At 40.1% G+C, this 14,809-nt stretch overlaps 1 protein-coding gene across 1 annotated transcript; it reads left to right on the top strand.

The window, feature by feature from the left end:
- Positions 1-391: 391 nt before the first annotated feature.
- On the top strand, positions 392-14,585 carry Pomp (proteasome maturation protein). Its single transcript, XM_070003051.1, has 6 exons — positions 392-499; positions 3,156-3,253; positions 4,166-4,226; positions 8,843-8,944; positions 11,738-11,831; positions 14,426-14,585. Exons 1-6 carry the CDS (start codon positions 497-499, stop codon positions 14,491-14,493), a joined length of 426 nt encoding a protein of 141 aa, XP_069859152.1. The 5' UTR covers positions 392-496; the 3' UTR covers positions 14,494-14,585.
- The last annotated feature ends 224 nt before the right edge of the window (positions 14,586-14,809 follow it).

The raw sequence follows: 14,809 nt of genomic DNA, 5'->3' as shown, positions 1-14,809 counted from the left end.
GCCTTGGACACGTGGTTTTAAAAGATACAAATAAACGACCCCAAGTCTTGTGTTGTAGTGCAGCCTGGCTAGCTGAACACTGACCGGCTGAAAAGGCAGCGTCTACTTGGGAGAGCCGTGGGGTTCGGGCGGTCTCCATACGAACAGGACGGGGCAAGCCCTGAGCACAGTGCAGACAGTAGTTGTTTATGGCAATCCTGGAGCCCGCGTCTTCCGTCCGGTCCGGTCCGGTCCGGCCTCGAGCCCGCCCCGCTCGGCTCACACCCTCCCGGCATCCTCGGTCCTCGGTCTCTCGGGGTTACCTCAGGCGTGGGAGCCCCGGCCCCGCAAGGATCCCTCACGGAGACCCGCGCCCTCCTTCCTTCCTCGCCCGGACGGACGCACTTCCGGCGGATGTGGCGGGGTGGGGGGGTGGAACGGCCCCCGGAAACGGAAGTGAGCGGCGGTCCGGCTGACGGTAACCTGCTGGGGATCTAGTTCCCAGAGCGAGGCGAAGATGGTGAGTGAGCGTCGGGGCTCGGTCGGGCCCGACCCCGGGGCCCAGCAGGCGCACGCTGCCGCCTCCCAGCCCGACTCCGGCTGGCGTCCGTGGCGGGGATGAGGCCGTCCCAGCACGCCGTGAAGTGCCGCGTCACGGGGTCGGGGCGGCCCGTGGGCCTGGGCCGTTCCGCCCTCCTCCCCGCGGCCGGCGTGTGAGCCTGTGTGCCCAGTCGGTCGGTGTCCCCACGGCCCCCGGCGGGTCCGGGCCCCCGGGCCCTCCCTTCCCTTGTGGCTGGCGCGGAGCTGGGCACGGGAACGACTGGTGGGGTGGCGGCCACCTTGGTTTGAAAGGCCGCGTCGCCCACCCTCGGCCGAAGTCACGTTCCTGTAATTCGGCCTTGTTTCCGTAGGATGCCCCGCGTCGTCGTCCTGGCGTCGCCTCTCCCCTCCCCTTACCTCTCCCGTCCTCTCCCCTTACCTCCCCTCTCCCCTCCCCTTACCTCCCCGTCCTCTCCCCTTAACTCCCCTCTCCCCTCCCCTTACCTCCCCGTCCTCTCCCCTTATCCTCTCCCCTTATCCTCTCCCCTTACCTCCCCTGTCCCCTCCCCTTACCTCCCCTGTCCCCTCCCCTTACCTCCCCTCTCCCCTCTCCTTACCTCCCCTGTCCCCTCCCCTTACCTCCTCTCTCCCCTCCCCTTACCTCCCCGTCCTCTCCCCTTACCTCCCCTCTCCCCTCCCCTTACCTCCCCTCTCCCCTACCTCCCCTGTCCCTTCCCCTTATCCTCTCCCCTTACCTCCCCTGTGCCCTCCCCTTAACTCCCCTGTCCCCTCCCCCTACCTCCCCTCTCCCCTCCCCTTACCTCCCCTGTCCTCTCCCCTTATCCTCTCCCCTTACCTCCCCTGTCCCCTCCCCTGTCGGCTTCCTCCAGCACCTCCCCCCGCCCCTTTAACACTTTGAACTTTAGATATTTGTAAAGATCCCCGGATCCCCATCAGCACCGACTCTTGATACTAATACTGGTGATAGGCCGTCCGTCCAAATCTAGGAGACTCCACTCGGGTACATAACGGCCGATCGTTGTAAACAACGCTGAAAAACACTCTCAAATGTGGACTGGCTGTTTAGTTTTCGCAGACTCGGTTCTCTGCTGCTGTATGGAAAAGCCTAAGGGCTAATCCTGCCATTCGAGAAGCTAGTGGTTAAACAGGACTCAGAGATGAGAATCCCTCCATTCTTGGTGCATGGAGGAAACTTTCGTTTTCCTGTAAGGCCGTCGGGTAGGAGGAGAATGTTCGTGGAGGTTCCCGGTGTAGGGTGACATTTGGAAAGCTGCAGCTTCAGTCCTGGAAGGAGTTCAGCTCTCTGGTGCAAATAAGGAAAGAACTGCCCTGGAGATGTATGAGTTTCTCGGATAGTTTCTTTTTGAATAGGGTTACATTGAATTCCAAACTGGCTTGTTTTGCATTTTTCTGCTCAGTTATGGTGACTTTTTAACAACTTAAAATAGTGTCTTTACTTTCCTGTTGTAATTCTTGTGGGGTTTGCTTGCTTGCTAATAATATATCTTCATTAGATGAAGCCCCAGAGGTAGGCATGTATTTTTAGCAGTGTACCGGACACAAAATAGGTACCTAGTAGGGGCTGGGAATGTGGCTTATTGGTAGAGTGCTTGCCTAACATGCATGAAGCCCTAGGTTTGATTCCTCAGTACCACATAAACAGAAAAAGCTGGAAGCAGTGCTTGGCTCAAGTGGTAGAGTGCTAGCCTTCACCACAAGAAGCTCAGGGACAGTGCCTAGGCCCTCCGTCCAAGCCCCAGGACTAGCCAAAAAAAAAAAAAAAAAGGTACGTAAAAAAAGATAGGTATGTAATAAGTACTGAGTAATTGAAAATTTTCATGGTATAAATATGGGTAGCAGTTCCAAATATAGTCTCTTCAATTTTCTTTTTGTTTTACCCTATACTGATACATATTTTTAATAGGTAATGCCCACCTCTTTTATTTATTTATTTATTTGATCGTGGGGCTTGAACTTAAGGCCTGAGCACTGTCCCTGAGCTCTTTTTTGGCTCAAGGCTAGCGCTCCACCACTTTGAGACACAGCACCACTTAAAACAGTTTTCTGGTGATTAATTGGAGATAAGAGTCTCTCAGGGATTTTTCAGCCCGGGCTGGCTTTGAACCATAGTGCTCAGATCTCAGCTTCCTCAGTAGTTATGATTACAGGCATGAGCCACCTGCCCCCAGCTATGCCTACCTCTTATAGAAACCACACTTTTTGAAATTACCATTTACTGTTGTTTTCTCTTGTTGATCTGCCTTTTCTAGCTATCCTGTCCTTAATTCCAAGTTTTAGTTCTTCCTCCATGTTCTTAAGGATGGATATGGGGATTCTATCCTCAGCTTTTTCAGTTCGTTAAACATTTCATATCTTTATCTGTAATTTCCTCTTTCATGGGATGCCTTTGCATTTGACAGAAGTCCTTCTAACCCAAATTTAGTATTATTTGTACCTTGTATGCCCTCTACAATAATACTTAAATTACTTAAGATTGTGAGATCTTTGAGGGTACAGTTGTTTTCTTTCGCCAGTGATTTTTTTATTTAGAAGTTCTCAGTATATCTGTGTTTAAATTCTTCTTTATTTAATGGTGTTTTTAATTTGTGTTGTAGAACTCCAGAGGACTTGGATCTCAGCTAAAGGACAGTATTCCAGTTACTGAACTTTCAGCAAGTGGGCCTTTTGAAAGTCATGATCTTCTTCGGAAAGGGTATGTGTGGAGGATGTGGCTTCACCTTCATTGATTTTTCACAATATTTGTTAAGTATCTTGAAAGGTTGTAAATGTAGGAGGTAGCAAGTAATACACCTGGACAGGGTGAGATAGGAAAGAAGCATCTTATTAGAGGAATAGATTCCCAGGATAAGACATCTTCCTAGTGAGTGGTACCTGGAAGCGTGATTTGGTAGAAGTTTTCATTTTCCTACTGAGAACTTTGGAGCACCATTTTCGTCCTTAGGCTTAATTAACTATTGGATTAACGTGCTTTTCTTTTAGAGACACTAGAACATAGCAGATAAGAAGACTCAGGCTGCTGGCTTTGGATCACAGCTGTATTTTCTGGATTGTATGCCTTTGGGCAAGTAAAATAGCTGAGTCCAGTGTTCTTAGCAATGAATTAGGGTTAATACAGAGTTTATCTTATTTTTAGGAATAAATGAGTTTAAAATTTGAAAATAACCTAAAATAGTAAAACAGTACCTGGCATCAGTAACCACTCAGAGAGTGTTTACTGTGTCTGTTTCTTCCCCCCTTTCCCCTACACTGCCCTAGGTTTAACTCACAATGTTTAACTTTTTTCTTTTGATACATATTTATGTGAATTTTAACACATATATTATTTCCTGTAATTACCACTACAGTCAAGATACAGAACAGTTTTATCACCATCACCTTCAAGCCCCTTCATGCCATATATTATGATAAAGGGTTTTTTTTTTTTGGTGGTAGTTTGGAGGGGGCAGGGGTTGGAGGGATTGAACCCTAGGCTTTATGCATACCAATTACAGGTCCTGCCACTAAGCAGCTTGTTCAATCCCAATCCCTGTGTTGTTGTTGTCACACATTTGACAGATGGGATTTTTTATATATAATCTCCTTTTTAAATGATTTTCTTCTCTAGTTTTTCTTGTGTGAAAAATGAACTTTTACCAAGTCATCCTCTTGAATTGTCAGAAAAAAATGTAAGTATGTTACATTTTTATCCTCTAGTAGAGAAATACTTTCAATAATACTTTTTTGGTTTATTTTATTAAAATAATGTGGTGCTGAGCATTTTACCATGAGTCCTCATTTCCATTCACCTTTTAGGATTGGCTTCTTTATGTTTATACCATTTCACTAAAGTTCCCTTTCCATGTATTCTTTTCTGCTTTTTAACAGATATCACTGAAGGTTGTGCATCTCTTTGTTCCTTTCATAATAATTTTCTCATTCACTAAACTTCCCTTTGCCATTTTTGCTGTTGACATCAAAGTCCCTCTATCCAGCTTTGACTATTTTCAAGTTATTCAGATACATAGCCACCAGGCATAGTAAGTGCACAAGTAGATAGGACATAATGCTCATTTTAAGATAAAAAGTTGAACTTTAAATTAAAACTAAAGTTTAATTTTTTTTTGCCAGTTGTGGGGCCTGAACTCTGGGCCTAGGCACTGTCCCTCAGCTCTTCAGCTCAAGTCTAGTGCTCTACCACTTGAGCCACAGTGCCACTTCTGGCTTTTTCTGCTTATGTGGTGCTGAGGAATCGAACCCAGGGCCTCATGCATGCAAGGCAAGCACTCTACCACTGAGCCACCTTCCCAGTGTCTTGTCCTTTAAAGTCTAAGTTTTAATTAAAGCTAAACTTGAATTAAAACTTAGACTTTAAGGGACAAGACAAGCAGTGGAAAGAAAGCTTCATAAAAGTGCTTCATAGGCCCAATAATGCAGCAAACACTATTCAGAAGGCTTTATAGAACAGTGTTATTTGAACAGTTTTAGGTTAACAGATGTTGAAATTGGCCGGTAACAGGAAACTCTTCTGTTCTTACTTGCCTCCTTTCTTGGCTCAAGGGGAAAGACCTTGTTACAAGAAAGAATAGAGCAGATAATATAATTATGAATTTGAGTTTCAAATGAGATGAGGAGAGGGCTCCTGGTGCATTAAATGTGTTTAGGTTTAAGGCTTAGTAGTTGACAGCCAGAATAGACAAGAGTATACATGATAATTATGAAACCAACATCTTTGAGAAATATGGGAAGGAATGAAAGTTGCTTATATATTGGAAGATACATAATTATTCTCCTACCGGCTCTCCCCCCCCTTTTTTTTTGTTAATTTGATTTTACACAGGGCTTTATACTTGTTAGGCATGTCTTCTACTACTGAGCCATGCCTCTAGCAGTACTCTACTTTTTGAAAATGAATCTAATCAAAAAGTCATTTTTTGGTAAAATTAATTCCTGGCACTGATGGATTTTTTTGTTTTTGTTTTGCTGGTCCTTGGACATGAACTCTGGGCCTAGCTATTGTCCCTGAGCTCCTTTTTGCTCAAGGCTAGCACTCTACTACTTAAGCCATAGTGCCACTTCTGGGTTTTTCTGTGATCAATTGAAGAGTCTCATGGACTTTCCTTCCCTGGCCTCAGCCTCCTGAGTAGCTAGTAGCTGATTTTTAATTGAACTGTTAAACAGATGGCTGTACACATTGAGTACAGTAAGCAGTGATCACTAGCAATGGAATGAGCTCATAAAACCCCTTAGTTCACTCTTTTAAATTACCAAGTGAGTCAGTCAATAGATAACAGTTTTCTGATAAAGGATAAGTTCCAGAATAAGATGGTAGATTCTGGACTAAGCAAGAATATTTTAGGGTAAATTATTTGTGGTATCTGCCCAGACAGGAATTACCACTTTAGAGAGAATATTTTGATAGGCATCTTGATCTCTACTTGCATCTTAGGTAAGCAAGCACTTAGGAAAACTGCCTGTTTTATTAAGATTTGGGATTACCCATAAAATTATAAATTTGATCTTTGGAAGAAAAACTGATAAGAATAGCTTATTTTGATAATAGCTAAAAATGAATATTATGGAGGGAAACCAAAGAATAGGCCAAAACTTTTGAGAAAAGTATTTATTGATATAAGTATGAAATTCAGCATTTAAAGACTGAATTACACATATTTAGGTACAGTAAACCTGACTTAGTACTTAAGACTTGACAATTTCAATTGACAATGTGGCCCAGTGTATATAAGTTAACTGTTAAAATGGACAGCTAATACTTCTTGGCCTTCATTGGAAATGAGATTATATATTCATTTTTGTTGTATTAGCCATTAGATCTGGAATATTGGTTCTGTTCTGAGTAGTACATGTTAAGATAAACTGACAAATCTCAGTCAGACTAGTCAGAATGGTGGAGTCTAGAAATTTCTTAGATTTTTTTTTTTTTTTTTTGTTTTTGTTTTTGTTTTTTGGTCCGGTCGTGGGGCCTGAACTCTGGGCCTGGGCGCTGTCCCTCAGCTCTTCAGCTCAAGGCTAGCGCTCTACCACTTGAGCCACAGCGCCACTTCCGGCTTTTTTCTTTTTGCTTATGTGGTGCTGAGGAATCGAACCCAGGGCCTTGAGCATGCAAGGCAAGCGCTCTACCGCTGAGCCACCTTCCCAGCCCCTTAGATTTTTTTTTTTATATATTTTTTTAAATTTAATTTTATTTTATTTGTGAACATACTGTACAGAGGAGTTACAATTACATGGGCAGGATAATGCGTATATTTCTTACCAAGCATTGCAGCCTCCTCCTTTGTTTACCCTTCCATCCCTTCCCAGCCTCCCCCCTCCCCCACCAATCCCAATCCTTCTCCTTCCCCCCCTTCCCCCCCCCCCCCCCCCCGCACCGACGTTGTAAAGCTCGTTTTGGACATGACAACTTGTACTTCTCATTGTTGCAACAGGTCCACCTGTATCCTTAAACAACTGGTTTTTCCCGTCTCCTCCACAAGTTATACTGACATCAAATATAGTGAAAGCAGGGATTATACTGTGGGGGAGGGACATACAAAGCAACAAAGAGATAATCTTATAAATGCGTTAGAAACACATGCATGAAAGAAAAAAACATTAAAATACAGAAATTTCTTAGATTTTTAGAGATTCTAGGCCTGTTGTCTTATTTCTTCCTTAATCTCTTAACTAGCTAATTAATTTCAGGCTCTGTTGAAATTCTGGGTCACTTAGTATCAAAATCTTTTAATATGGATTGTATAGTCCAATTAGATGGGCCCATGCTCATTAACTAAACTTTTAGTCTCCTTGTCTGTCAAATGGAATTAGTAGTAGCCTATCCATTGTATATTGCTTTTCTGTTGCTATCCATAGTTGTGATCTGCAGTGGTAACACTGTTGGAAGGTGGACAGCTGCATCAACTAGAAGTGGGGGTATACTTCATTGTTCAAACAGACTTATTTTGGTCCTTATGAGGGGCATGGCTGGATGCAGGGGGAAGTGGTTAATGTTGGCATCTATTGGTGGGAATCCAGGGATTCTACTAAACATAGTTTGGTACGCAGGAGCCCCACAACAGATGCTGATAGTTCCAGCAGTTGAGAAACCTTGATCTATTTCTAATATCTTCCCAACTAGGTTCTGATCCCTGATGGAGTAGGTTGTTTCTTCTGTTTTATTATATGTTATGTATCATTGCTAATTACAAGTTGGATATATTGTTGAGGTTTATATAAATTGAATTTTCCTATATAAAATATTTATGAGGATAATTATTAAAAGAAACTTTTCACATAAAGTAAAATATACAGATTTTCCTCAAGGATCATTTGTGAAAAATTTTCAGTAGACACAGTAATGTCAGACATCTTACTGCCAAATTACATATATGTTGTCTCTAGTCATGTCCCAAATGTGCACTATTCCCTTAATAGGTTTTGTTTGAAAATGATTTTTTTATGACAAAAACAAATCTTGTCAAGAGTCTGGTATAATAGTTTAAAAAATAAAAAATAGTCATGAGAACTCGCTTGTGATTACTTTATTGCAATTTTATCTTGGCTCAAACAGATTTTTTTGTAGCCATTTGCTTACCATATTCATTATCCTTGAGAACCTTTTTTGGAAAATGCATAATTCAGATTGAATCAAACATTCGTTTTGCCTCAGGTACATTAAATTAGGATCCAAATTTTGTAATAGTAGTATCAGAGCTTGGCAAAGAGTATGATTCCAGAAAAGAATGTGCTGATTATACATTTAATGCAAATTCAATAGACTTTTTTGAGCTTTTTCCCTTTGAATCAGTTACCCAAAAACATGAAGATTAAATATTGCAATTCAGTTAGCAATAGTTGATTTTTAGTAATGGTTGATTATCTCTTTTATGAAATCCTTTGAAATACATATTATATTTTAGAAAACTTAATTTTTGTCAGTGTCTGAAATGTTTATTGGATCTGCGATGACCAACAATGTGTCTTATCAATTTTATAGTACTTGTATTCAGAAGCATTGAAATATCTTTATGCCTTACAAGAAGACATTGTACTATGAAAAAACATTCCTTGATTTAGTAGTTTTGTTAATTCAAAATTTATATAACAGTTTTATACTCGTTAAATATTTACACCTGTAAACTGGATAAGAGAGAAACTTAAATGTTCTGAAACTTATCAGAAGGGATTATTAAATACAGTTGCTTTTATTTCAGTTGTCCGTGTTAAAATTCTTTATCTAAGTATTGTGTTCTATATATAATTTTGGAAGAGGAATAGTGAGTGTAATATTAAGAATTACATTTTGCAGTTCCAGCTCAACCAAGATAAAATGAACTTTGCCACACTGAGGAATATCCAGGGTCTATATGCTCCACTGAAATTACAAATGGAATTCAAAGCAGTGCAGCAGGTGAGTCAGTTATAAGGACTTCTCTTTCTATAACAGCTGTTCAAACTTTCTTCCTCTGCCCTTGTAACTTATTCTATACTTCCCCTTTATACTATATGACTTCAATTCCTATATCATAGAGGAAAAAAAAGTCCTTAAATAGAAAATTTCCTTGTCTGAAAACTCACCTGTGTCCACTTTCATGTTTTCCTGCTTTTTGAGAATTACATTGAGTTTGAATTGAGTTTGAGGTACCTCTAGGAGATCCCAAGTGGTAGTATTGAGTACATGATATATACATATAAACACACACACACACACACACACACACACACACACACACACACACACACACACACACACACACACACACACACACACACACACACACACACACACACACACACACACACACACACACACACACAGCTGGGAATACCTGTTGCTAAGGAGTAAATACTTAGAAGATGTCCTTCCAGTGTGATTTGTTACATCCAGTGTGTGTCCTTCCAGTGATGTGTTACATCACACTATGTTAGGAAGTAACCCTGTGTTAGTGATCCTGTCTGGCACTAACTCCTTTAACTTTTCTTTCTCCTTGTTCTGCCTAATAACTAGCAGCATTTATATATTTGTATAACTTCAGATCTCTGTCTCTTAACATAAAACAAAACTTTTAAAATGTTTATTTATTTATAAAACAAAACTTTGTATCATTCCTGAATGTCTTTATAGGTACGTCTCTTACATTAACTATGCTTTTGTCAGTTGAGCTTCTTAAGGTGTTTATGTTTTGTGTGTGTGTGTGTGTGTGTGTGTGTGTGTGTGTGTGTACTTCTTTTTTCCCTTTATCTCCTGATCATTTGCATTATGTGTACTGGCTCCCATCACACCAGTACATCTGTTCTTGAATAATGCAGACTTTTTTTTTAACCCTCATTTTACTTGAACCCTAGTATTTAGTACCCATGGCTCTTTTTTCCTTTGGCTCTTAGAATACACTTTCTTGATGTTCTCTACCCTTGTCTGAAACTTACTGTCAATTTCTATAGGTTGCTTTTTCCCCCCCTCTGTTTCCGGCAGTACTAGTTTTGTTAGTCTTTGGTTGTCTCTTCACCCTATTTCCTACCTATTCCTCTTTCTTCTGTTACAGCTGTTTATTTAAATGCTTCATTTATATGTTGTTGACTAAGATGTCAGTTCTCATGGGCTGTAAAGCTGAGCTATTGCATTTGTAAGTTCCCCGGGCATTACAGACTTTCACATGTATGAATATAGAATAACTCACTTCTCACATATTCCTATGACTAGGTTTTTGCTTAAAGCAGACATTGGAGCCTTAGCTTTGGTTATCATTCAGCACCTAACTTCTTCCCTTCCTCTCTATATCCCACACCGTTACTTGATCTCACCATTTCTGCTTCATTGGTTCTACTCCTGCTATATTTGATCTAACTTGTAGTGCTTATCCCTGCTATGCCCCTCCAGTTCATTGTCTGTACCATAGCCAGCATTAATAGCCATGAGCCATAGATTCAGTTTGTTATTCCTCTCACTTAAAAGAAAGTAAATTCCAGTAGCTTAGTTTGGCTGCGTTCAAGAATTGACTTCTTAACCATAACACCTTGCTACCATAATACTTTAATACCATAGTCCACATACTCCTGGACTCCCTGAGCTTCCTGGTTATATTCTTTTCACCTTTTGGCTCTTGTACAGATTCCTCCCATCTAGCTGAAACTGTATTTTTCAATCATTTCTTTTAATGTCATCATTTGTATCAATTAAGTCATTCTGGAAGCTATTTTGAGTATTCTAAGAATTATCTTAAAATAAAAGTAGGGTTTAAAATGAGAATAACTTTGGACTGAATCTTGGTTCTCCTAGCTAGTCTTAAAAACTTAAGTTAGAAACCATTTTGAAATTCAGATATTTTTGTTTTTATTTTGAAATGGATGTCCAATAATAATAGCAGAGGGTTATTCTGAAGATTAACTGATAATTGCAGGTTATCAATGTGATTATTTTAAAAATCCCGGTATCATTTAGTCACTGACCATCTTCTCGTTTGGTAGTTTCAGCATTATCTGCACTGAGTTCAGTTATAACTGCTGGACAATTAACAGTGAGCAGAATTGCTGAAATCTTTAAAGCAGGTTGTGTGTCAGTCACTATATTATTTACATGCCTTTACATCATACCAGGCTACTGGTAGACTAATGGTCTCACCGAGTTGGAATTTTCTCAGAATTTCATTGCTCTGAGTATATCTGAAGCTATGCTCTGATGTTAGTCTCTAGGGTTTTGTGGTTTATCAAGTGGTATATATTACAGTATTCCTAGACAGAATAAAGCCTGAGACCATGTACAAATCTGATGGGATAATTAAGTGCTGATAAAAGCTACAATTTCGGGGCTGGGAAGGTGGCTCAGTGGTAGAGTGCTTGCCTTGCATGCATGAGGCCCTAGGTTCTATTCCTTAGCACCACATAAGCAAAAAGAAAAAAACTGGAAGTGGCTCTGTGGCTCAAGTGGTAGAGTACTAGCCTTGAGCTGAAGAGCTGAGGGACAGCACCCAGGCCCAGAGTTCAGGCCCCACGACCGGATCCAAAAAAAAAGAAAGCTACAATGTCATGGTCAACTATTTTGAACAAAATTTTGAGGAATTTTTTAAAACTTACTCTGTACTTAAAATGTGAATCATTCCTTTCCACTGGTTAAATTTATCTAGCTTTTTTGTATTTTCTAAGTAAGAGTACAGAACATAAAATTATATTCTTTTTTTCTCTTGCCCCTTTCATACCTTTCCCAAAGGTTCAGCGTCTTCCATTTCTTCAAAGTTCCAACCTTTCACTGGATATTTTGAAGGGTAATGATGAGACTATTGGATTTGAAGATATTCTTAATGGTAAGTGTCTTGGCACTTTTTATGGCGTTCTGTTATATAAAATGTTAGCAGCAAAACGGGACAGAATCTATCTCTCCATCACTCATAGCAGTGGGATTCACTTTATAGCAGTGAGGTATAAAATTGAGTGGTCACAGCTGTTCTTTCAATGTTTTTCAGAGTGAAGGTAACTTGATAAGTTCTGAGGTTCTAGTCATTTCAGTCAACACTAGTTGTGATTTTATATTCTCAGCATTGTCTAATGTATTGGTCTACTAAATTGGTCACTATTTCTAAGGTGATTTAAGTAATGATTGTTTTAGTATTCACCATGTTTGTACTAATTTTCAGAATGACTTGAATAAGATAGAAAATACCTTAAAAAAAAAAAACACCCATCCCCATTTGTGTGTGTGTGTGTGTGTGTGTGTGTGTGTGTGTTTCTGGAATAGGTGGTAAATAGAAAAGAAAAGTCTGCCATTCTTAACAGAATTCCCTGAATAATTGTAGTACGTATCAGATAAATGACTTTTAAGGAAGAACAATGTGTGCAGTATCCTCTATTTCTTGTTCTGAGAAAGATAAACAAATAAAACTGTGCCCAGCATTGCCTTGCTCATTAGGAGAAACAGAGAAGCCCAAACTAAGTTTTATTAGTTTTGTTTGGCTGCTGATATCCGGTGAGGAAATGCTGTGGACATAACACAAGTCTCGTGAGCCTCCTCTTTGAGAGCTTTTTTTTTTTTTTGTCGGTCATGGGGCCTGAACTCTGGGCCTGGGTGCTGTCCCTCAGCCCTTCAACTCAAGGCTAGTGCTCTACCACTTGAGTCATAGCACCACTTCTGGCTTTTTCTGCTTACGTGGTGGTGAGGAATCGAACCCAGGGCCTCATGCATGCAAGGCAAGCACTCTACTACTGAGCCACCTTTAAGAGCCCCTTTAAGAGCTTTTTGAATGAAGGAAAACTTGGGATTCCTAAATGCATATAAAGCTAGTACAGTGTATATATATCCTTAATTTATTTATTTACAAATCTCATTTATAAAAAAACTCATTAAAATCTAATAATTCTATATAAAGAAAGGAAAACAGACCTTAAGTATTTATTCAGTTCAATGTTTATTACATGTCAAGCACTGGCTAGGCTCTGAATATAGAAATATGGACAAAATATCTGCTTTCTAATGGAGGAGACAAACAAAAAATATAAATTGTAATAAATTTGGGAAACAATTTGAGTTTGGAAAGATGGTTGTCTGGGAATAGACATATAAGTTGATTCCTGTAAGCTGTGAATTAGTGGAGCTAAACGTAGGGAGAAAGCTATTTCAGAAGAAACAATATGTCCAGGGTCTGTCTCTAATCTAACAGCTAAAGAACTGTGAAGGATTTGAGATCTCACACTACTTACAAGCTAATCAGTTGGCCTGCTATGGTTTTATGAATGGTGGCAGAACATGTAAGATTCTAGGAGACAAAGGATGGTTTATTCCTCAGAGCAGTATGCCCCAGTTATGAGCATTCTGTTGGGCCCCTAAGCTCTACTTCCCAAGACAGCACAAAAAGAGAGTCAAGTGGTGCTCCATATTTGGTACCTTTTTTTTTTAGGAGGGAACTATATTCTCACTGCAGGCATTGGACTTGGCTGTCCTGGTGGCCTCTTGTTTAGAAAACACTCATGGAAAGGTAGTTCAGAACCATGGCTGTCAAGCATTTCTGTTCCCAGGAGTTGTTAGGCATACATAATAGCGCTTTAAGGAAATCCTTATGACTAGGATATTCTGAGCAAGTTGGACAGTAGAATGTAGTGGGGTCAAGCAAACCAACAGAGAACTTATAAAAACTGGGGCCTACAGACTAAAAACAAGACTGTAGTTAATTAAGGATGCGACTCAAGAGGCAGGGAATGACTTTAAGCAGAAGTGTGATGCGATACGATATCATTTGATGTTTAAGCTGTGATCATATCTTTAATTTATTAATTGCCTCTGTCTGAGAGTTCCAGGCTGAAAAGATTTCATTTAGTAGATCATTTTATTGTGGTTTTACTGCTGCAGTGAGCTTTGGGTGGTTTCCCCTGGGAGTGCTGCCATGGTAATGTAAATGGTTATCCATTTTTATAAACCAGTTTTACAGATTGGTTCATTAGGTTTTACTATTTCTACATCAGTGTTGAGATGGAGAGGTCAAAGCCTTTGTCTTTAGGAAGCTTTCTGTTAATTTAACAAACTTCAGTTATACTTACTACACAAAGGTAAGTCTTGTAAGGGTTTTCTTGCTTCACAATTCTGACATATGTTCATTCATATGCACAGGCAGGAAAATGGTACAGATAAGAATTTTTTGCAGATTTGATTATGAGATGATTCTCACCATCATCTGAGAAGCACTGGAAAAATTAAGAATCTTGAAAATCTATTTTTTTTTCTTAGCTCAGCTACATTGGGGGTTTCATTTACATACTACATATGCATCCATTTTAGGTGTACAGTTCTGGCTTTTAACAAATGTATAGCTGTTTCTCCTCAGTCAAGATAAAAGATTTATTTATCATCCTGAGCAATCATTGAATTTATCTCTCTTTTGAGACTTAAAGTGTTTTTGTTTCTTTTCAGATCCATCACAAAGTGAGCTAATGGGTGAGCCCCACTTGATGGTGGAATATAAACTCGGTTTACTGTAATGCACTGTGCTGTTCACAGCTGAGGGGCTATGTTTTGTTAGAGTTGTCTATTGTAATTTGATGTATACAACATTAAAAGTACTCATACATGAGATTCTGTATCTGTGATCATTTCAAACTGTTAGAGTCTGGTTGATGGTGACATGTTGTCATGAAACAGTTGGAAGCCTGCATGGAGATAGTTTTAAAGCTCTTCATTTACAGCAAAACAGTAGCTTTATCGTTTTTCAGTGCCTCACCCTGCCTCCCTTTCTTTTTGGTGACAAGGTCTAGCCTGGAACTCACTATATTCCAGTCTCTTCCTCCTAAGTGCAAG

The sequence above is a fragment of the Dipodomys merriami genome, unplaced genomic scaffold (genome assembly GCF_024711535.1).
Source record: "Dipodomys merriami isolate MVZ:Mamm:240054 unplaced genomic scaffold, mDipMer1.0.p SCAF_6, whole genome shotgun sequence".
Taxonomy (NCBI): Eukaryota; Metazoa; Chordata; class Mammalia; order Rodentia; family Heteromyidae; genus Dipodomys; species Dipodomys merriami.
This window is presented reverse-complemented; position numbering and strand designations above follow the sequence as displayed.

Bases quoted from the DNA above. Each gene is read 5' to 3' on its own strand.
- Pomp (XM_070003051.1), top strand. The intron at 8,945-11,737 runs GTGAGTCAGTTA...CCTTTCCCAAAG, and splicing joins AATTCAAAGCAGTGCAGCAG to GTTCAGCGTCTTCCATTTCT. The intron at 11,832-14,425 runs GTAAGTGTCTTG...GTTTCTTTTCAG, and splicing joins ATTTGAAGATATTCTTAATG to ATCCATCACAAAGTGAGCTA.